The sequence below is a fragment of the Terrapene carolina genome, unplaced genomic scaffold (assembly GCF_002925995.2).
Source record: "Terrapene carolina triunguis isolate 2854851 unplaced genomic scaffold, T_m_triunguis-2.0 Scaffold85, whole genome shotgun sequence".
NCBI lineage: Eukaryota > Metazoa > Chordata > Testudines > Emydidae > Terrapene > Terrapene triunguis.
In genome coordinates this window covers 59528297-59552355 of record NW_020664436.1, presented here as the reverse complement: position 1 = coordinate 59552355, position 24059 = coordinate 59528297, and the positions used below count along the sequence as shown (strand labels likewise).

The 24059-nt window shown below is 43.0% G+C and overlaps 1 protein-coding gene across 1 annotated transcript in view; it reads left to right on the top strand.

Moving 5' to 3' along the window:
- CLVS2 (clavesin 2) overlaps positions 1–24059 on the top strand; it is a 54526-nt gene that overhangs the window by 3112 nt on the left and 27355 nt on the right. Inside the window, exon 2 of the mRNA XM_024192605.2 lies at positions 8215–8389. Coding sequence (XP_024048373.1) covers positions 8215–8389 — 175 coding nt within the window. The remainder of the gene's footprint in view (positions 1–8214; positions 8390–24059) is intronic.

Genomic DNA, 24059 nt, shown 5'->3' with positions numbered 1-24059 from the left:
AACAGTGCGCTGCAAGCCAATAAATATAATTAATCATAGGTGTACAATTTATTATAGCCAACATATTAACAATTCCAACTAAAAAGTGACAATTGTTTTTTTTAAATGAATAACAGCTACAGAACAGATGATTTATATAGCATGAACAGTCTATCATTTATATAGTTCTAATTACCATCAGACCTATCAAAGGACTTAGGAAAAGGATGAAACAAAAAATTCCTATGAAAAAAACAAACCCATGTGCCAACCAAGACATTACATTCACTAAATTAAAGCAGGGCCTGAAAACTGTACCAGATGCCCTACAGTCTGAAAGTCTAAACCAGAAGCTTATAAAAGACGGGGGAGGTTCTAATGCAAGGGCTAAGGGGAATGTTTCAGTGAGCAGTCCAACACCTCTCAGCAGATGGGTAGGGAAAAAATGATGGGGGTCCTACCAGGGGCTGTGCCTGGATCGTACGTGGGGGCTCAATCTTTCATATTCACTTCTGATTTGGAGGTATATGATTACATTTGGATAGTAGGTGTATAATTTATCTTTCTTATGCCTCCAGCTGGTTGCTGGAAGGGAGATTCTCTTCTCTTCTGCTCCTCCCTCCTCCCCGGCGCATAGTCTTTTGACATTTGGGGGCAAGGATCTCTATTACCTTACCCCTTCTAATCAATTTTCTGGCTATTGCAATGGATGAGGGCTTGCTTATTTATTTATTTATATTTTTTGGATCCTCATCCTGCACTACCATTTGGATTTTTTTGGGGGATATCTTCCCAGATAACTATCACTAATCTTTGCTTCAACTACCACTCAGAGCTTTCCCAAGAAGGGCAGAATAAAATTGGCACGGTTCCTGTCAGTTTCACAGCTGTCTGCAGGGTTCTGAATATCAGCAGTGAAATTGACCAGATTTGTTAATTTTACTCTGCTGTTGAATGGGGAATCTATAAGCAGAGTCAAAGGCACTGGAGCTGTCTGTTGCAGACTTAGGAACAAGACACTGCACTGTTTCACATTCAAAAGGTTGTTTTCAAAACCATACGTGTTAGAAACTTTTTTTAAATGACAGGTTAAATTCTGCAAACACTAATCGCTCATCCCACTTTGCAACTCCCTAGTCACCACAGATGAGTTGGCAAGTGGATTTTTCAAGCCATAAATTGAACCAAATGACAAAATAATGATGCAAATAAATAGTAATGCTACTTGGATATTAAGGTCACTCTGTGTGAAATAATATTCTTTCAGATATGAATTATAATTAATGAAAACACTATAATAGAAGTTTGTTACTTCAGTTATTAATGGCAAATCCAGAAGATCAAAACTGTAAGATCTTTGGGGCAAATGCTATACTTTCCTATGTTTTGTACAACATCTAACACAGTAGGCTTTTTTATCCTGATTGAGGCTTCTGGGTACTAACACAATAGACATAAACCAAAAGATTTTTATCTTTAGCTGATTTTTATGAGCTCTCCTCTTTTGTTAGTACCCACACCTGTACCTGGATTGTCAAGAGTCAAGGGGATCTGAGGCATCTCTTGTAGTTGAATTGTCTTGCCAAAACCTTCTAAAAATGTTAACCAAGAACGGTAGATTAGATTCTGGATGCTAGAGACTGCCAGAATGAAGTGATTTTGTTTGTTTGTTTTTGTTTTTGTTTTGAGCAGTGACTGTACGACAGCTTCTTTAATAGAAGCCTTCACCAGCCAGGATGGACATGGTTTGAAAAGGTTGTGGTATGATATATTCCCAACACATCTAGTGCCTTAGGAAGCTACACTGACCTAAACTCAAGCGGAGACCCAGATTCCACTTTGCATCCACAGAAGCAGACTGAATCCACACAAAACTTCCTCATAATGGTAGGGACTCATGTCAGCCAGAGAGCTAATATGACCTCTCAGAGGAACCAGACTGTCTGCTATTCAAAACAAATGGGAACTAGCTGATGCAAGATTTAACAGATGCTATGGTAAAGGCAAAGAAACTCTACTTTGCTTCCCACATAACCGTGGCATGAGATGTTAAAAACAACTGCCATAGGTGATTTGATTTGACGTGAGATTTCTGCCACCAGTGAGCTAGCTGTCTTCTCTCTAGCCTCAGTTGTTGTATGAGGATGAAGCCAGGGCACAGGTTGCTCGCTCCTCTTCCTCCTCCTCTCCACCCCACGTCCCCATCCCCGGCTGCTTGCAAAAAAAAATGCCACATGCACCTAATTCTAAGCAAGGATTCACAGCTGAGCATCCCAAGCTAAGAGAGCCGCTTCCTTCCAGCCTAAATTTAGGTGCTGAATTCTGTGAGGGGAGTGGGGCTTAGGACACACCCCTTTCCTCAGCATCTCCCATTGGCTAGTTTAGGCAAGGCGCTGCCTAGCTTGCTGGCTTTTTTGAATCACATTCTTAGGCACCTGTCTCTCCCCATTCATTGTATAGTAAGCCTGGGTGCCTAACTCAGGCCTTGTGTATCCCAATGATTTCCTAGGTGCCTAAAAATTGGACATTGTGATGCTTTTCGTGAATCTAGCCCACAGTATTCATTCAGTACATGATCACCTGTTTCCAGCTTTGTTACTGATATGTTTTTCTAGGCTAAAAATATTATATAAACAGTTGTATAAATCATGGTTGTATAAATAGGAGGCATTAAATACAGTTAATAGTGAATTCTAGATTATATAAAAGAATTAGTTACACACGACTAGCTACAATATGTCATGTGAGAGGCTATATGAAAAAGTGTGACTGAAGTCAGCCACTAATAAAACAGGATTTATTTCTCCAGTAGTGGGGTGCAGGTCAGCTCTAGGTTACTGTAAAGCCATACATTATAGCAAATCAGACACAATGCACTTCGCTTGCCTGAAACCACTGTAGCAATTGTTTGAAAACTGGGGTCAGAGGAAAATAAAGCACTCTGTGTCCCCTCAATAAACAAACATCCTAAAAGCTCAAAGGCCTGGAGGTCAAAATGACTTAAACTGCTGAAGTCTTTGGGTCTTGCTGTGAAGAATGGGCACATGCTACTTAGCATACACACTGAGCTGGCCAATGGCTATAACTTATGCAGATAGATGGAATAAAATGATGGCTTCTTTCTTTCACGCTGTACAATGGCAGTAGTTAAAAACCAGCAACTGCAACAAATCTCATCCAGGAGCGGCGCCAGGGTTTTTGCTGCCCTAGGCAGTAGCACTCCTTCTCAGAGCATTCGGCGGCGGGGGTCCTTCCTCTCCTTGTCTTCGGGGCACTTCGGCGGCTGGTCCCGGAGCGAGTGAAGGACCCGCCGCTGAAGCGCCCCGAAGATGCGGAGCGGAAGGACCCCCGCCGCCGAATTGCCGCCGAGGACGGCAAAATGCTGCCCCCAAATCCTGCTGCCCTAGGTGACCGCCTAGGGTCGCCTAGTGGAAGTGCTGGCCCTGATCTCATCTCATTCTGGCTATATGTTGTGCTAGTGCTTGCAGTTAATGCTACTTTTTATTTTTGCTTTGTGACATTTCTCTGCACATGGATCTCAGCAGTACAACCCAGGGGGTAGGATGGGCACCTAGTGAGGCTTTTATAAATCCAAGGAAATCAAAGAAATTTTATATAAAAAAATTGTAAAATTGGGTGTCTGCAGAACACTAAAATATAAGCCAAGACTCAAAATTCCCATTAGTTAGCTTCCCTTTTGCATCTCTTTATATAACACTTTTGATGTCAAATTTTTATATAAATAGAGCTTAATCAATTTAGACTAGTGCACCTGTTTTTGAACAATGCTTGACCAGTGTGGCACCAAAGTCAGGTTTTTTTTCATAGGATCTGGGTAGGAGGAAGCATTGATTGGGGCAATGACAAGAAAAGGAGAGAGTAGGCAAGCAATGGGAAGGGAGAAAGAAGAAGAGAGAATCAAGAAAGAAAAGGAGGGGTCAGGAAAAAGACAACAACTAATAAGGGGAAAACATAAAACAGGAACGGGGTGGGGCTGTAAGGAATGAATGTGTGTGTGTGTGTGTATTTATCAATCAATCTGCAATGGAAAGAGGAGACTGAAGAAAGATTGGAATAAGGAGAGAGGATAAAAAGATGGTAAATGAAATTAGAGAGAAAGAAGGTCAAAAGAAATGTAATCCCATGATTTGACTAACAACAACAAAATAGTTATCCAGCTCTACCTTCTGTTACATTTCCTAGTAAGTCCCTGGAAAATGTTCCACAACACTAGGAAATATGTAAAGACAGAATGTTGTTGCGTGGGACTTGGATTAGTTTGTTGGCTACTGGGTATGTAGTTTTTAAAAAAAAAAATTGCATTTCTCAGTGGCAAGTAATTTTCTACCACCCATACTCAGACTTCAAGTTCAGATGAGAATGGAGCACGTGTTATGGTTCATTGTATAGCAGGAGAAGACTGTCACAAGCCTGTGAAGGGACTTCAGTTTCTATAGGTCTCACATATTGTGCAGAGTGGACTAGAGATGAGTCTTTATGCAAATAACTGCGCTATGTAACAACTGTAATATAGCTCCATTATTCGTATTTCATTTTATAGAGCTTTTCTGCTTTGACTTTAATACACAACTTGCAATTTGCAACACCTAAGATTTCCTCTATCATGTTGGGTTTAGATTTCTGGGTAGCCTCAGCATTTGCTCAAAGTAAAAGCTGCATTAAATGGCTTATAATCAGTGCTTAATTTGTAATAAAAGAGGTGCCGGGGCTCAAGCTGGGTGGCCAGAGAATGGTGGCCACTGGCTGGGCACCCAGCTCTGTAGGCAATACCACCGCCAGCAGCAGCACAGAAGTATGGCATGGTATGGTGTATTGCCATCCTTACCTCTGCACTGCTGCTGGCAGTGGTGCTGCCTTCAGAGCTGGGTGGCTAGAGAGTGGCAGCTGCTGGCTGGTATGCCAGGGGTGCTGGGACTATGAACTGCCAAGCCTAGAGGTACCAGGGCTCAGCCGAATTAAGCACTGCCTATAATGTATTTTTCTGTCTTTTGTGGTTTTCAGCAATGTAGCTCACTTAAGTAATATAGCAAAATCAAGAAAGAAAGCCCAGTATAGATAATCAAAATGCCAGGGTAAGATAGCTTATCTTCTATTTTCACGCAATTTCTTTTCAAGGGTGGTTTTTTTGTTGTTTTTAACATGGACAGGTCCCTGAATGGTTCTAACTTGATTTATTTTATTTCATGGATAAATTGGGTGTCTTCTCCTGATAGCAAATGAAAGCATTTTCTGGTAGTTAATCATTATTCTTTTTGTCTTCTTCATTGGAGGGAGAAATCCTTGCCTTTTTCAGCTGAGAACCATGAAATTATAAGTTTATTATAGGCCAAATTCTGAGACCCATACCACCTTGAGTACCTCCTTAATGGGACTTTTTATGGAATAAGGTACTATACAATGTGAGTAAGGGTTTCAGAATCTAGCCCTATAGAATCACAGCTCCTTCAACACTATGGGTGAAATCCTGGCTCCATTAAAGTCAATGGGAATTTTGTCATTGACTTCAGCGGGGTCAGGATTTCACTCTCTATGTTATGATAGCTTAAGGGTCTGATCCAGCAAACAATATATATGTGACATTCTGGATCCCCGACAGGCTCGCTTTGTAACGGACTAATGTGTTCAGAAGAAATGTTGTCTGTCCCCTCGAATGAAAACAAAAAATCTCCGCAAACCCAGCTCAGCCCACTGGGGACTTGGGCAGCATCTTGGCGTTTAATGTAAATGAGCTCCCGACATTCAGGTGGGATTCTGTAAACCAAAGGAGTGCCTACCATTTTAAGGATGGCATAATCCCAATACATGGCCCCAGTGGAGGAGAGAGAGGCCCTAGCCATCTTTAAATACCTTATGTACTACAGCTAGTCAGATAACGTTTTTGGTGAACATTTTTATGGACTATTTTCTCTCTTTCATCCAAATTTTGACTTTTCTGATAATCTCTAATACAAGTTAGTGTGCCTGTGGAAGAGTATGCTTGTGTCTCTTCCATTCCCCACCACTGGAAAGGAGTGCAGGGCACTCTGTCAAAGTGATGGAGCTCACATGCTCCCAAACAAGAGAGCTGCAGCTGCTTCTACAGTAGAAAAAAAGTGGGGGTTCTTTTAGTGCTCTTGTTAGCAACAGTGCAATATAGACTGTACTGGGTGTTTTCAAGACCACTTTGATTTGGGTGTCCTGCACTCCTTTCCAGTGGTGGGGTTAGGAGAGGACTACATAGGAGGATTCATGATGTCTCAGATTAACATATATGTATATTTATCTATCTGTCTGTCTATCTGACACACAGGATTTGATGACATGGTGGTAAAAACTTGGTGCTTGGTCTACTCTGTGGTTTATACTGGAGCTGAAGAATGCTCACAGAGTTTCCTGTACACACACCTTACGTGGGAGAGACCTCTTTGAGCTGATGAGTCTTTTTCCCTCCAGTTGAGCTTTGGGATAGAGCTGACAGCTCAGGTTCCTTTTTTATTTTTAAATGTTTCCTCTTTGACTGAATGTCATATATGACAGTTAGGCTGGGTGGAGTCTATCACACTGCTTCTGGAAAGTGGCCAGTTATGGGTGGCTTTGGAATGCTGAAAGCAGTCCTGCAAAGGGATCTGCTGTAGTCAGCTCCTATGGTCATGTAGAGCCCCACTGACTCCAATAGGACACATAGGGGTGTAAGAGTTCGTGTACAGCTGGTCGAAATGGTTTTGACCATTTTGCATCAAAAATGGAGTTTCAAAGACTGACTTTTTTTTCCATGGAAAATTTCACTTTATGGAAACTTTAAATCAAAAATAAAGAAAATTTTTGACAAAAATTGAAAAATTTCATCCTTTTGCAATCTTTCATTTGTAAATTATAAGGCAATTCCACCTTTCCCCTTTTTAAAGTTTCCATTGTAAGTAAAGAAGGAGAAAGTAACAAAGTGAGAGAGAGAGAGAAATTGGGTTTTTCCCCAAGTTTCTCTTACTACCATGCCCGCTTTTTACCAGCAGGGGAAAAAGGGGAAAAGTTTTAACATATAATAGAGAGTGGGATGTATCTTGACAAATCAATGGGAAAGATTTCAAAATGAAATTTTTTAAAATAAAAAAAAATCATGAAAATAATGGAATGAAATGAAAAATGTTTAATTTCTTTCAATTTTTTTCATGAAACATGCTTACCATTTTCCCCAGTTTGTTTTTTGGTTTGCTAGCAGATCTCTTTGCAGACCTGGGGCCTTTACCAGTAGTGTTCAGCTGGCAGAATAATTACAAGGGAAGAACCTCCTTGGAATAAGGAAGAACCTTTTAGCAACCTACTCTGGAAAGTCCACAGTTTTTATAGGCCATACTAGGCTATGGCCAAATTTAGGTAGTGAGACCAGCATGGAATTATAATTTCTATTACATGTTTATTTATATAGGAATCTTTATATTTATGTGTGTGTAAAATACATCATTATGTACTATTTCTATTTTTAGATGCAGCATGCACACATTATGCAATCTCTCTGTACTAAAATTTAATGTGGAACGTAGCGGATGAAAATGATCATCAGATTCTAAATTGAGTATTGAAACTGCCTTGCTAGGGGGTAAAAAGTACTCAGAAGGCGATTAATTAAATCTTAGTAGGCTGACATTGCCTTTAACCAGAGAAGTTCCAAGCAGTGGTGTGTTTCTTTTTTTGTTTTCATGAAGAGACTCTTTTGTTGTGCTTTGAAAATGCTACAGTGTACTGTATGGATCTGAGAGTAAACAATAACGAGAGAGAGAGAGGTGTTGAAATTCCCTTTTGTTAGCAGTTGAAGACTGGGGAGTTGTAATCTCTATCTTTGGAAAGTTATGCCAGGGAAAATTGGGTGCATATTTCTAGTGTTGGACTGTAATAGTCGTCCATGCAACTATGATCTTAAAACAATAGAACTTGCACAGATCTTACAGTATATACATTTGATAAATGGGAAAATAATTAGGCAGCTCAGAAGGTTGTCACTTTCTATGGGAAAATTTACATTTGCTTTGGCAGTTTATATTTTTTCTGCTTATATTTGATAGCTAATTTTATCCGAGGATACCTATATGGCAAATATAAAATCAAAATCCATCCTTTGGTGTACATGTTTGATAAATAACATGAAAGGAAATGGTTAGAAGTTTTCTAACTCATGTTTTTGCATGCCCTCATCATTCCCTTCTGGTTAGCCTAACCCAGTTCACCCTCTATTATTGACAGGTACACACTGGTGGATATTTTGCGTGCCATACTTCTTTCTTTAGAAGCCATGATTGAAGATCCTGAACTTCAAGTGAATGGATTTGTTTTGATTATAGACTGGAGCAACTTCACCTTCAAGCAGGCCTCCAAACTCACACCAAGCATGCTGAGATTAGCCATAGAGGGCCTTCAGGTAAGGTTCCCTTTTTCACTCCTTACTCTATTTCCTTGACTCCAGGTTGAAAACCTGCATATTCAAAGCAAACAGAAAAGGCACATTTGTTTAAAATAGGGACATTTTCACCTTTTGAGATAATTGGGTTGCCTCATCATTTGGGACAGGGCTAATGAACTATGGGCCTGCCCTGGCTCCCACAACAGGAGTTTTGTCATTGACTTCAATGGCAGTAGAATCACGCCCTAGTACTTGATCCTGCAAGGTGCAGGGCGCTTTGGTTTCACATCTGACTTCACTGGGACTGTGCCCCGGCTTAAAGTTAAATAGGTGCTTAAGTATTTTCTGAATCAGGATCCAAAGTGCTCGGCATGTTGGAGGATTGAGACCCTATATATTTACTGTAATTTACAGCTGCTATTGTTGCTGATAATTTTAGAGCATTCTACCCAGAGACGTTGTGAAGGACACTACACAACTGCCAGTTGTTTTCTGTGGTCTTTAATGATTGTTAAAATGAAAAACTGTAATCTGTGAAATAATTGCTCACTTGAACGCAAGCAGTAATCTTTATGGAAAAATACCTATGACTCACCCCTGTGGCAGTGTGCTTTGCTTTTATAAGGCCATATATTCCTTTTCTTTGTTTTCCCCCTGATTTTAATTATTTAAACATTTTCATTACTTGTATAAAACAAAAGAACAACCTTAGCTTTGCATTTTACTCACTTGGATATTGCTAGCTTTGCAGGAATTGTGTAGTGCTGGGTCAAGTTTTGATCTAATTCTTGAAGTGCCTTAACCGGTGCTCAGCCTACTACCACATAAGCGAATGGTTAGAACTAACACTGTGATCCTGATTCTCCCCTCACTTACTCTGGTGGAGCTCCATGGACTTGACTGAAATTACTCTGGATTTGCATCAGTATAAGTGGGAGGACAAGCAAGCCCCATATGTGAAACAGTGTGCTAAAATAAACAGCCTGTGTGTAAGCTGGGCTGCGAGGACAAAGAGCAAAGATGCAGGTTGGGTTGTTATGCTTTGAACAGAAATGGCATAAAGTGACCCTGTGGCACAAGGTATACGAGAGACTAAGAGCACTGTGTGTGTTTTATTTGTGTGGGGTTTTTTTCTCTTGTTTTTGGAAAGTTTGGATTTAGTGTGTGATTTTTATTTTGCAATATCAATCAGCATTTGACTAAGGGCAGGTCTACACTTAAAACGCTGCAGCTGCAGTGCTTCAGTGAAGACGCTACTATGTCGACGGGAGAACTTCTCCTGTCAGCGTCGTTAATTCACCTCCATGAGAGGCGGTAGCTGTGTTGACAAGTCCTCTGGTCAATAGCGCTGTCTATACTGGGGGCTTAGATCAGTATAACAACATCGCTCAGGGGTGTGGATTTTTCACACCCCTGAGCAACGTAGTTATATCGATTAAGTTGATAGTGTAGACCTGGTCACACTCTCGCCACTTAATTTTTGTGTGTATAATATAGAAATATGTCAAGCACTCAAAAGTTAGGAAGTGCCAGATTGAAGATTGTCCATGCCACCTTAATTCAGTCCCCTTGTGCATATGCATTATGAGACAGTCTTTCATTACATGATCATATACTGGTTTTGCACAGGTCCACTACCTTATTCCTTAAACAGGTGGATGTTGCTCTCTGAATGAGTGGTTATTCAATATTCTGTTTTCTCCTCATTCACTGTGAGGCCCCATGACTTCATAGAATCGTAGTCTTTAAGGTCAGAAGGGACCATTATGGTCATCTAGTCCAGTGGTTCCCAAACTGGGGTTCGTGATCCCCTGGGGGTTCATAAAATGTTACAGGGGGTTCTTGGGGAAAAAAATCCCTAATGGTGGACAGAGCTGTCCTTAGGGATCCCTGGCAGCACGGGGCCAGCAGCCTGGAGCCCCTGGACTTCCAAGAGCTAAGCAGATCAAAGCAAGGCCTATCTATCACACTGAGGAGATTTAAACTTCAAGACTCCTTATAAGAAATGGAAAAGGAGGTGGATTTTTTTTTGCTCTTTTTAAAATTAAATAGACAGCTAGTATTGTTTTTAAAATTATTATGAAGAACAAGTTTAAGCTTTGTTGTAACGTGCGTTGTTTGCCTGGACTGCTCAAGACCTGAATGCTTGTGTAGGAGGAACTCTTTGAGTTGGCTTCTTAAATACCTTCATGCTGTCTTACATCTGATACTCTTTGATGAAACATAGGAGCCTTGTCTTATAACAGGCTTATTCAAAGTGATACAAGCTACAAAAGTGAGATCTTGGAAGAGTGTTGCCGTTTTCATAATGTAATAAAAATATGGTAATGATAAATAATAATTAATAATTGTATAATAAGCATGTCAAAAACAAATTTTATATTTCCAAGATCACTGCTTTTATAATTTTATACTCAGGTAAAGGAGAAAATCCCTGGAAATATTCATTTTTAGGAGGGGGTTCATGAGAATTGACATTTTAGTGAAAGGGGTTCACAGATTGCTAAAGTTTGGGAACCACTGATCTAGTCTGACCTCCTGCACAACGCAGGCCACAGAATCTCACCCACCCACTCCTGTATCAAAGCCCTAACCTATGTCTGAGCTATTGAAGTCCTCAAATCATGGTTTAAAGACTTCAAGGTGCAGGGAATCCTCCAGCAAGTGACCCGTGCCCCACACTGCAGAGGAAGGCAAAAAAAAAAAAAAAACCCCAGGGCCTCTGCCAATCTGCCCTAGAGGAAAATTCTTTGACTTATTTACTGCACACTATTCAAACTTAGGGGCTTTTCCATGGCACTTATCACTATAGCATGAGTGCTTCACAAATATTAATGAATTTATCTGCACAAATCTTCACAAAAGGGGAGGGGATGAGAGGCAGGCATCATCCCCATTTTGCAGATGGGAAACAAAGGCAAAGAGAGATTAAAGTCAAAAGTTCCCATTAATTTTGGGTGCCCCATATAACATGCCTACGACCTGATTTTTCAGACGACTTAACATTTAACTGAATTCTGAGATTTTGTAACTTCTGAATGCTTGACTTTGCAACATTAATAATGTTTTTTTAACATTTTGGAGGGTGAAATTTCCTAGGTTTTAAAAAATCAAACTGAAAAAAACCCAGAAGGTCCATCACATAGCGTTATAAGGACACCCTTATCGGTCATCAACAAGATTGGAACCTTTAGATCTACCACATAGCTTCTTCTTTAAACACCTCTTCACTTTCTACACTTATGCTGCCACAAAGTCTAACTGGATTGTAACAGGATGGCTTGTCCTTGGGCTGGAGAGCCTGGGGCTAAGCTAGCCCTGGTTAGCCCCATCTAAGATGAATCAGGTGATTCAAATTTAAAAGGCATCAGGAAGCAGCAAGGGGGTTGTGTGGTTGGGAGAAGTAGCTGGGATGGCTGGAGGCCTGACAGTAATCTCAGGAAACGACTTTGTGTTTGTTTTGGGACTTTTTAGTTCCGTTTTTGACAAAGTGTTGCCAACCTGGTGAAGGGTAAATTAGTGTATTTTGGGCTGAGAAGGTGACTGAGTGAGTTCTTAAAGAGGCCCTGCTGAAGGGGAAATAGAGGTGGTGGTGGTGGCCAAGGTGCTACATGGATCTAATACTGTGGACTCAAAGAAATACAATTTGGCTTGTAATCTAGCACTTTGCTGACTCCTGGCACATGTATATTATGGTGTTAATTAATTGCCTTCTGTGCACGGCTCTCTTGCCTTATCAGTGCTGTTATGTTGTGGTCATACCAGTTATAGACACAGTTGTATGCTTTAATACTTTTCCATGGGCCAGTGAGACCACAAAATTACTGATCTGAATGTCAGGTGCTGCTTATAGCCTATGTAGGCAATGAGCTTAGAATATGTTGCAATTCAATATCTTTAGTCAGTCAGGAGAAGCCATACCTTCTCAGTAACAAACTTTCAGTCTTGGTTTCCCTTTCTCACAGTATGTGGCCTGCTTGACATTTTTATTGATATATATATTTCTATTTGTATGATTTTTCTTTCCTGTTAGGAAAAAAAAAAAGAGTACTTTGCACAATTGTGACCAGATGACCCAGTGAAATCTAGGAAGTCTGTGTTAAAAAAATAGGCCAGCTTTAGTGTACCCAGGTCTCTAACAGCAAATGAAGCAGCTATGCTACCCATTTGGTGGTGATACCCAGGTAGTAAGTTCCATTTGTCACCAACTTTTCACCATCTGACCTACCCTCTGTGCAGCAACTCATTCCTCTGGCCTATTACTAATGCCCTATTACTATTGCTTCAGATTTCTGAGAAGCTTTCAGAGTGCTACCATTCTTTTTAGAGACGAGGTGGGTGAGGTAATATTTCTTGCTAGACCAACTTCTGTTGGTGAGAGCGATGATTTCAAGCAACACGGCCCTTCTTCCGGTCTGGGAAAGGTACTAAGTGTCACAGCTAAATACAAGATCAAACAATTTAGCATAAGTAGTTAGCACATATTGTAAGGGACTATTTAAGATGAAGTGGCCTGTTAATAACCCTGTTTATAAAATAAAAAGGGGAGTTAGTGCGTTACAGATTGTTATAATAAGCCATAAATCCAGTGTTTTTATAAAGATCATAATTTTTAGTATTTAGCAAAGTTATGAATTTAAGCCCCCAGGTTCGTCTTTTGAAAGTGTTGTGTGGGTTTCCTTTGAGGACCAGGTCTGAGTGACCAGAGACCAGAATACACCATCCTAGCCACTATGGATGTAGAACGGGGTGGGCAAACTTTTTGGGCTGAGGGCCACATCAGGGTTGCACAACTGTATGGAGGGCCGGGTAGAGAAGGCTGTGCCTCCCCAAACAGCCTGGCCCCCACCCCCATCTGCCCCCTCCCACTTCCTGCCCCCTGACTGCCCCCCTCAGAATCCCCAACCCATCCAATCCCCCCTGCTCCTTGTCCCCTGACCACCCCCTCCTGGGACTCCCACCCTCTATCCACACCCCCACCCCTGACAGCCCCCCCCTGGACTCCCACCCCCTATCCAACCGCCCTCTGCTCCTCGTCCCCTGTCCACCATCTCTTGGGACCCCCTGCCCCTAACTGCCCCCCGATATCCCACCCCCTTATCCAACCCTCCCTGCTCCCTGTCCCGACTGCCCTCCCAACCCCTATCCGCATCCCTGCCCCCTGACAGGCCCCCTGGGACTCCCACTCCCAACCCTCCCTGTTCCCCATCCCCTGACTGCCCCCCCCGAACCTCTGCCCCATCCAACCGCCCCCTAGGACCCTCTGCTCCCCTACCCCCCGCTCCCTTACCAGGAGCAGAAGCTCGCAGCTGTGACACCCGGCCAGAGCCAGCCGCGCTCCCCATGCTGCCCAGCGGGAGCGGTTGGCCAGAATGCTGCCCACGCGGCAGCGTGGCTGCAGGGGAGGGAGGACAGTGGGAGAGGGGCTGGGGACTAGGCTCCCCGGCCGGGAGCTCAGAGGCCGGGCAGGATGGTCCCGCAGGCTGTAGTTTGCCCATGTCTGATGTAGAAGCTCTCTATGCGAACATTCCACACAAAGATGTACTACAAGCTGTCAGGAATAGCATCCCCGACACTATCACAGCAAACCTGGTGGCTGAACTTTGACTTTGTCCTCACCCACAACTATTTCAGATTTGGGGACAATTTATACCTTCAAGTCAGCGGGACTGCTGTGGGTACCCGCATGGCTCCACAGTATACCAACATTTTTATGGCTGACTTAGGGGACAAGAGCTGAGGAAGCGTTGTTCTAACACCCACATAATTATTGGCGCATTCAGTGCATTGGATGAGGGACAACACATGTTGTGATAGGCGTGCATAGGACCCATGGATCTTGAAAGGTGTGTTAATCATTTTAGCAGTGGCGATATGTCTGCAGGTTTTGCTTCTGTTGTTCTGGCAGGGTCTGGTGCTGCTTTGAGTTAGTGTGTCCTAGTCTGTGGGGAGCTGCTTCTGATGATGATGATGATCATCATCATCAAAGTAAGTTCAGCAGCAAGCATGTGATGAAATAAACATATTTAAAGGTTTGATAATGTGTTATATAGACAATATAAGATTTATGATTATCTTAACTATTCATTTCCTTGCTTTTAAGTGTTTGAGTTTTGTAAATGATGTCACTCAGCAGCCTTAATGTTTTTGTCAAATGAAGGTTTTGGCTTCTTAATTTCCCAGAATTTTTTTAAAACCTTTTCACTTTTTTTTCTTAAACCCCCCTCCCCCCAACAAAACTCAAGGGAATAGAATGGAATGTGTCCGATTTGATAAAGGGGTGGGCTGTGTTGGCTATGATAGAGATCCTCGGGAACAACCCTTATCTTAGTCAAAGCACATTGGTACATGATCGGCATGTTCACTGTGTAGCTACCCCCTCACCCCCTTAAGCCCCCACCAAAAAGTGGGTATGCCCAGTGCCACCCTACAGTCATTCTAAGTGTCAATAAAATAGCGTAGTAAATTAAGAATCAGAGCCAAGGCTAGAACCCACATTAGTTAGCTGCACAGTCAGTGTGTAACCCACAGGGCCTCCCAACCAAGCTGTTGAACCTTTCTGATCCTTAATTACAACATCTAAAACTGTAGTAGCTAATAACACTTTTCCATCTGTAGCTCTCAAAGTACTTGGCAAAGGTGGGTGAACATTGTCACAGCTGGCTTAACGAAGTGCAGACACTTGAACCAATTTGTATGAGAGGCAATAAGCTGAGTCTGCAATACCAACTTGGAGCTGAGTTTCCTAAGTAACTTGTCACAGCTTATCTACTGCCGGTTCCTTCATTGCACCATCCAGAAAACCTACCTAAGCACACTTCGCCTTAGGCTCTGGTGGCATTTGGGAGATGGGGTGAGGGGAATTGAAGAGGAAGCAGCATTTTACCTGGAGTTTCTTTTTTACTTATGAAAAGCAGTCTTGGCTTGTTGGAAGCCAATGAAACTATTCTGTTGCCGTGGCTCTTCATCAGCTGTACTTCCAGAGAACAATGTCCATTTTTCAAACAATATCAATATTGGAAACATTTCATACTTGCACTTGAAAACTACCTCTACATTAGCCAATGTTAAGCTCTAACCATGTTTCACTTCTCTGGTTGAACAAATTAAAGCACAGATTGCCTAGGCTGAATAATGGTAGCAAACAAATGGCCCTGATTAGGCCATCAAGTTCACCTTTCATTGAGGTGGATGGGGTGCTGCTGGTATTGGAAGAAGTCGTCCTTACGGTTCAGACTCAGGGCTGGGAAACAAGAGCAGTGGGTGTATTCCTGGCTGTGCCACTGAATTCCCAGGTAACCTCTGCCAATTGAGCAAAACACTTTAGCATGAGCTTCTGTCCATCCACTTTTGGCAAAGCATTTAAACATATTAAGTGCTGTGTGAATGAGGGTCTTGCTGTCTCACGGAGATCAAAACACTGTTCTAGATCATCCGGTTAACCTTCCTGCCAATACAGAATTATTTCCTGCATTATAGTTTCTATTGTCTTGATTTTAGAAGGCCCAAGTAGAGCTGGGGGAAAAAATGGGAAAGTGTCTCCAGAATAGCCACTTAGACTAGTGTTTTGGGTACTCACCTGGGATGTGGGAGAACCAGAGTCAAGCTCCTGCTCTTTCTTATTCAGGGATTTTAACTTGGGCCTTTCTTGTCTAAGGTGAGTGTCCTAACCACTGAGCTATTGGCAATTCTGGGGCTTGCTTTCTCCCTGGCCAGAAATTCCACCTTGGACCTGAGAAACCTAACAAACACCAGTTTTGTTGAAACTGGCACATTCCCATTAAATACTCTGGTTCTGACACACTGACATTTTCCAGTGAAAAAATATTTTCATCTGAAAATTCCTGACCAGCTCTCATCCTCAGCAATGGGTTTTCCATGTCCCTTGAGACCATTCCACAACTTAAGACATCTTATTGTTTCAATTTTTTTTCTGATATTCATCCTAATTTTTTCTCTTCCATAACTTCATCCCATTACTTCAACTTATACCCCCAAGTATTGCAGCACAAGTGATAGGGCTCAATGCAGGATTTGCTGGGTGAATTTCTATGGCCTGTGTTATGCAGGGGATTAGAATAGATGATCACCATGGTCCCTTTTGACACTATCCATGAATCTGAGAACCACCCTAAATGGTTCTTTACCATCTGTGGTGTTTAACATCTTTCAGATATTTCTTGACTGTTATGAAACCTCCCTACCGCCGCCCCTATTATCTGCAAGCTACATTGTTAGCTCTTTAAATCTTTCCTCATATAAGTACAGCTGCCTGATCACTTTCTGGGGCTCTTCTCTGAAACTCAGTCTAGTTTATTAATATTTCTGGTACTGTGATGCCCAGCATCCAATTGTGACCATATCAGAGGTGAACTTTTATTACCCTTTTCTGTGACATGCTCTATTTGCATATGTAATCCTGTAATACCCAGCTGTATATTCCCCCCCCCCCATCACTACTATTTGTCTTCACTCCTTGTTTACAGTCTCTTAGCAAGTAGTGAGCTCACATGAGTGATCCCGTCTAAGCTAATTTAAATTTGGCTACGAGCTACTACCGTACAGTAAATACTGCAATGTCATTTAACTAATGTTTGCTAAGTGCACTTGGGATCCTCTGATGGAAAGCATTATACAAGCACAAGATTTTATTGTTTGTCTGGAGATAGTTTCCCATCTGTCAAGGTTGTATCTTTGGAAGGATATAGAGGATTCAATACTCGGATGCTGTAATTGGTGTAGCCTCATTGAAGTCCTGGATTCCAAGGCTAGAAGGGACTGTTATGATCATGTGTTCTACAGGAGATCAGATTACAGGCCATAGAACTTCCCCAAAATAATTCCCAGAGCAGACCTTTGAGGAAAAACATCCAATCTTGATTTAAAAATTGTCAATGATGGAGAATCCACCATAACCCTTGGTAAATTGTTCCAGTGGTTAATTAACCTCACTGGCAAAAATTTACGCCTTGTTTCCTGTCTGAATTTGTCTAGCTGCAACTTCCGGACATTGATTCATGTTATAACTTTCTCTGCCAGATTGAAGAGACCATTATTAAATATTTTCCCCATGTAGATACTTAGACTGTAATCATGTCATCCCTTAACCTTCTTTTTGTTAGACTCAATGAGCTCAATCTATTTAGCTTATCACTATAAGGCAGGTTTTCTAATCCTTTATGTTTTCTCATGGCTCTTCTTTGAACCTGACCCCTCTCCAATTTATCATCCTTCTTGAATTGTGGGCACCAGAACTGAACACAGTCCGGCAGCAGTCACCCCAGTCAATGGATCCATGGTGACTTAACAGCAGTTGAGGAACTGGACCATAATCTTTAAAATAGAACTGCAAGCCTCGCATTTGCAACATGTAATGAAAACTGTAGGGACCCTATTGTTGTGGGAAATATGTTCTCTTCCTAAAATGTTCACACTTTGACTTGTGACATAATACACCACCTGAATGTCTGGAAACCAATTTCCCCTCACTTCCTGCATAGATCCAAATATTTAATTAACAAACAGCTGTGACTCAGTATGAATATTGTTGCTATGCAGGGTAGGAAAAGTACCTTTTAAATTTTTTTCTGATATCTCCCATAACTTAAATAAAGGCCAGTGAGGCTTTGCCTATATTTCCCACCTTACATGTTTCAGTCCCAAAGTTGAAATGTTTTGGAAAGCAAGGAGCATGTGAAAACAGGCTGCCAACTAATGGAGATTACTTTGCAGTGTTAGCTAGAGTTAGTGCTATCCAGATGTCTACAAGCATGTGTGTGCATATATCAAATGAGTCTGCACTTGAAGCCACAGCACGGTGCATGAGATAGTATCCAATCTCCAAATATCAAGCAAGACTCCAAAAGAGCACCGCTGACAAGGATCTGAGGATTAAACGGAGCTATGACATGCACAAAATCTGCCCTTCAGACACCTACATGTGCCTTCCGGTGAAGTCAGTGAGATCTGTGTGCGTAAATCCAAGGGTAGAATTTGCAGTGTACTTCAGTCGATAAAATTGAATGCATCTCCACCATCTGGAATTGAGAATAATATGCATACCAGCATCTCGCTCAGAACACTTTTGGCACTCCAGTGATGGAGTAGAGCTAGTCACTTCATTGTGGCGTATGTCAGAGCTAGCTTTCCTGCTGTAGTGCCTCCGCAGGTAAGGTTGCGTTCCACTTCTAAAGAGGGGATGCTTCTAACGCAGAGGTTCAATCTCTTTGTTTTGTGGGAATAATTCAGTATGTATTCATCAAATTTATAACATCACCTGTGACAGGATTTTCAGGTAAATAACTACTTTGCCAAGTTAAAATGATTTAAAAGTTAGCCTCTTTAAAAAAGCTTGAGTCATTTTGGGGCACCTGTAGCCGACAATTTGATACTAATGTTTTAAACTTGCCACCTTGTTAAAACTCACTGAAAACTGTGTTATGCTCCTCAGTCTTGAAAGGGGGCTCTCTGAGGGTATGTCTGCACTGCAGCCTGCTTCCTAGCATGGGTGGATTGACGCTTGCTAGCTCTAATTGAGCTAGTGTGCTAAAAATAGCAGCCTAGCTGGGGGATGCACTGGTGGTGTCGTGAGCAGCTGCTGAAGTATGTAGCTGGGGAATCTGGGTAGGTTTGTACTCAGGCAGCTAACCCGAGCTGCTGCCCGCAGAGCTGTAACTAGGCATATTTGCACCCCCTACTGGTTTTTTCTCATTTTTCCACCCCATTCAGAGGTGACGCGTAACTGTTGATAATGCGGGGACACAGTTTAAAGGTTCGGGGGGACCACCCCACAGAGGTTTTCAAACTGTGGGGTGTGCCCCCAAGAGGAGCAAGGTCGGACTGGGACATGCCCCTAGGGGAGCTCTGAAAGGGAGTGTCACCTCCACCTCCTGACTCACCTCAACGGGCCAACAGCCTGTCTGGGTTGTAGGGTGTAATAAAAAATCACGGGGGTGGGGGGAGGGGAGGGCACATGACTCACCTACCCAACCCCCACGTGTTGCCTATGGCCCCATTTTTCTGTCCCTGCAGCTTTGTGCTCTGGGTGGCTTTTCCACTCGCCCTGCCCTGTTTATAGCCCTTGCTACCCCCTCTCACTCTGTCTACACTGATATTTTTAGTGTGCTAGGTCGAGCAAAGCTAGTGCATGTGTCTACCAGTGCTGGAAAGCACGCTCCTGGCAGTGGTGTAGATACCCTTAGGGATATGGTAGAGGGGTCAGGAGCCTGGTGGCACATGAAAGGGAAGAAGAGAGCGCAGGGAACTAGGGCAGAGTGGATGGACATGAACAGAGGGGAGCAGGGGGATTGTGGGACACGGAGGTGAGGTGTAGTGGAGGCTTGAAGGGATGGGGAAACAAGTGTCTTATCCAGCCAGTTAAATTATAAATGCTTGTACAATTTCATTTCATAATCAAAGAATCTGTTTCCAGTATATAATCACATGCACTGTACTACAATGTTAGTGATGTACCGTTTTTGTTTTTAGAATGAGTAGATACAGAAAATCAAGACCCAGTCTTGTGAAACCACACACTTACATATACTGGCAATATGACTGAATCAACCCGTTGCATACCACCAAGCTACTCCAGTTTTATTCATAAAAATATTTTTCTCTTCCACCAGTGCATCACACTGTGGCTGTAGCAGTGGTTCTCAACCAGAGGTCCGGGGCTCCCTGGCGGGGCACAAGCAGGTTTCGGGGGGCCACCAATCAGGGCCAGCACTCTCTGGGGCCCAGGGTAGAAAGCCAAAACCCCACCGCATGGGGCTGAAGCCCAGGCCCCTGATCCCCGCCACCTGGAGCTGGAGCTGAAGCTGAAGCCTGAGCAATGTAGCTTCGCCCCTTTTGGCATGGGTCTCGAGGCAATTGCCCTGCTTGCTACCCCCTAATGCCAACTTTGGCTTTTATATGCAGAAAACCAGTTATTGTGGCACAGGTGGGCCGTGGAGTTTTTAGAGCATGTTTGCGGGGGTGGGAGGGGCTCAGAAAGAAAAAGTTCTATAAGCCAGGGGATCTCAACCTAATGACCCTGGGACTAGAGTCCTTTCAGAAACTGTACTGCATATGTAAGCACGATATGAAGCCAACTGTGTACGTCTACAGCATATTTCCATTACAGAACGGAGACAAAGTTAAGTGACAGTGACTGATGGGAGTGGGGAGGAGAATTATCTGGCAATGAGGAACTGGCTGAATCCGTTAACTGTTCACTTCCAGTTTCCTTAATATTTGGGCTTTTTAAGAGGTAGATTTTTTTGGAAACTGTTTATTATTGATTTGGGGCATGAACTGGACTCTATTGAGGCCCACTTCCAACCTTAATTTTTTCTTGAAGCTTTTTGTTTGGGAATATTGAGCTATTGATTAAAACTTCCACATTTGCATTAGAAAACCTGAGGGCATCTTCATACCTTTCCTATTAATATACTCCACCTTATTGCTCACAACAAGGAACATCAGGCAGTGAGTGCAGGTGCAATATAATGAAAACACTGAAGAGAAACTGACCAACCTATTTATAGCACATTAATTGATCATGGTAGCCATGGAAAGAGGAAACTTCAGAGAAAATCAATGCAGGATCAAATGAAGGTGACACTCAAGCCTCTGAAGAAACCAGTATGGAAAGCCAATTAAAACAGAATCCATTTGATGACACATGGGAACAGCTAAGGCCATGTGTGCTCTTATTGTAAGTGGTAGAAATGAAGCCAAAATAATTGGACTGTCACTACCCTTCATATACACGTTCTTCTCCTGACAATTATTCTTCTTGATGAATCATGTTACCATTGTATGGTCTTGATTTTGCTTTTCCCCTCCTAAATGTCCTTAGCCTCAGGCTTGACAGCCTGTTGCTTTTGTGCAGCAGACTCTGATGTCCCAGAGGTGACAGCAGCACCGGATAACTGAATGGTACAGTCTGTTGTCTCTGGCTTTGTGGAACTGCAGTGATGACTGAGGAATTCTGCCAAGGGCTGGGCATGCTGCTGTGACTGTCATAGATAAGCAAATGGAGATGATGTTTCTATTAACACTTTCGTTTCTGTTCCCTTCAGCCAGGTACTTCCTACTATAATAGTAAAGGCTTGTGTACCTTCTAATATTCATTACTAGTGTCCGTCAGAGGTTGTGTGAGAGCATTTGTGTGTGCACACCTCCTCTCCCCACAGTGCCTTCAGTGTATTGTTTGTATGCGTGGCTAGAAAAGGTGAGCAGAATCCGCAGAAAATGTGTGTGTGTGTGTGTGTGTGTGTGTGTGTGTGTGTGTGTGTGTGGTGTTTTGTTTTCTGACTCTTTAATGGATAGACAACTGGGACTCAAAAGGCCTTGGTTTTACTCCTGGGTCTGCCACTGGCCTGCTGGGTGATCTTAGGCTAGTCACTTTGCCTCTCTGCCTCAGTTTCCACATCTGTAAAATGAAGTTAATGATAGTAACCTCCTTTGTAAAATGCTTTGAGATTTACTGATGAAAAGTGCTATATAAGAGCTAAGTATTTTTTTTTTTCACCAGACTTACTGGCTTGGTATGGGGCAGTCTGAATGTTTGTTACTGAGTATCCTAAAGGAAAATGGAGCCAGTAACTCCTAACTGCTGTACGGTTATTGTAGTGATAATATCCTCCAAACATGAACACCCAGCTACACACATGCACTTAAGCTGCCTAAAGAGGTGCGTTTGCTTTTGTATTTGTAGCTATAGCAAATAGAACTGTATCTAGTCTAAAAAGAATGATAAGTGAGTGGGGGAAAAAAATCAAATGTTTGTGCCTCATATGCATAGCTGTCTGAGCTAGAAACCTGTACCTCCTTTCCCTTGACACCTAAATGTGATTGCAATGAAATGGGTAAACCTCAAAGTTGTTTCTATTCACTGAATTTTGTGAGATAAACTTAGGTACTGTATCTTTTGAGAGGCTTGCCATATGTTTGTCTTTTCTAAGTGACACCCACAGACATACTACTATCTATCAAACATACATAAATAATTCTCTCCTGTTTTTTCTCAGTGGTGTTGAATGGTAAGGGAGTTAATCAATTATGAACAATTTGTTCCTCTTGACAAAATTGATATTAAAACCATCTAGAAACTGTATTTAAAGGCATTTCACTTTCTATTCCGTCTTGGTTAACTAACTTTGTGCCTAGATAGCATTGAACAACCCCTTAGTTATACTGATGAATAATAGTGGAAATATTGTCAATTATCAACATCTCTTCAATTTTTCTGTAGTCCCACACAATTCCCAATGATGTTAACAGTTGCCATGGTGAGTCTTCATCAGACAGTCTCAATATTTCATTAAATCACAAAACAGGAAGGCCAATATAGGAATTACATTTTTAATTAAAACTGAGATATTTTTTCAGCACTCTACGGTTTAAAGAAGGAAAAGATGGCAGGGATGTAGGAAGTCTCATTTCAGCATAACTGTTACCTGTACGTTCGTATCCCATTCAGTCTACGTGCTGGAACGATCTATGTCTTCATACAGTATATGGGGAACTGGGAACTAGTGCACTGCAGAGTAGGAGGTTGGGGGGCATAGATTTTACTGCTCCCCCCTCCGCCCACCAGATTTGAGTGAGTGATTTGTGCAGGGTTGCAGTGCCACTGATGTTTAGCCCAGGAAAGAAGTGCTTAGACAATGGCCCGGGTAGCTTCCACACCAGATCTAATGGAGCAGTTCTGCTAGCTCATCAGCTAGGAGCGGCTGGCTCTGAAGGCAGCACCGTCACCAGCAGCAGCACAGAAGTAAGGGTGGAAATACCATACCATGCCGCCCTTACTTCTGCGCTGCTGCTGCTGGTGGCGGCGCTGACTTCAGAGCTGGGCACCCAGTCAGCAGCTGCCACTCTCCAGCTGCCCAGCTCTGAAGGCAGTGCAGAAGTAAGGGTGGCAATACTACAAACCCCCTACAATAGCCTAGCGACCCCCTTTTGAGTCAGAACCCCCAATTTGAGAAACGATGACTTAAGGGCTTTACATGTTTATATTTTGCCATTTTTAAATACATATTCATGCTTTGTTACAACACGTGAAATTTAAGATTTCAATATCTGAAACCATGAAATTCAAATAACTTATCGCTTTGGGTAGCACTAAGAAAATATTGCCAGGAACAGAAAAGTTCCCTTCATCCCTTAGCATTTCTGTGCTCCTATATCAGAGGTGGGCAAACTATGGCCCACGGGCCACATCCGGCCCGCGGGACCCTCCTGCCCGGTCCCTGAGCTCCTGGCCCGGGAGGCAGACCCCAGCACCTCCCCCACTGTTTCCTCTCCCCCGCAGCCTCAGCTCACTGCACCGCTGGTGCAATGCTCTGGGCGGCAGGGCTGCAGAGCCTGGTCTGACCCAGTGATCTGTGCTGCGCGGTAGTGTGGCTGGCTCCCGCTGGGCAGCACAACTGCCTGTCCTGCTGCTCTGGGCGGCGCGGCTGTAGTGCCGCCAGCCACCGGTGCTCCAGGCAGCACGGTAAGGGAGCAGGGAGGGTTGGATAGAGGGCAGGGGAGTTCGGGGTGGTGGTGGTCAGGGGACGGGGGTGTGGATAGGGGGCAGGGCAGTCAGAGGGCAGGGAGCAGGGGAGTTGAATGGGGGTAGGGGTCCTGGGGGGGCAGTCAGGAAGGAGGGGGGATTGGATGGGGTGATGGGGGGCAGTCAGGGGCAGGGGTTCCAGGAGAG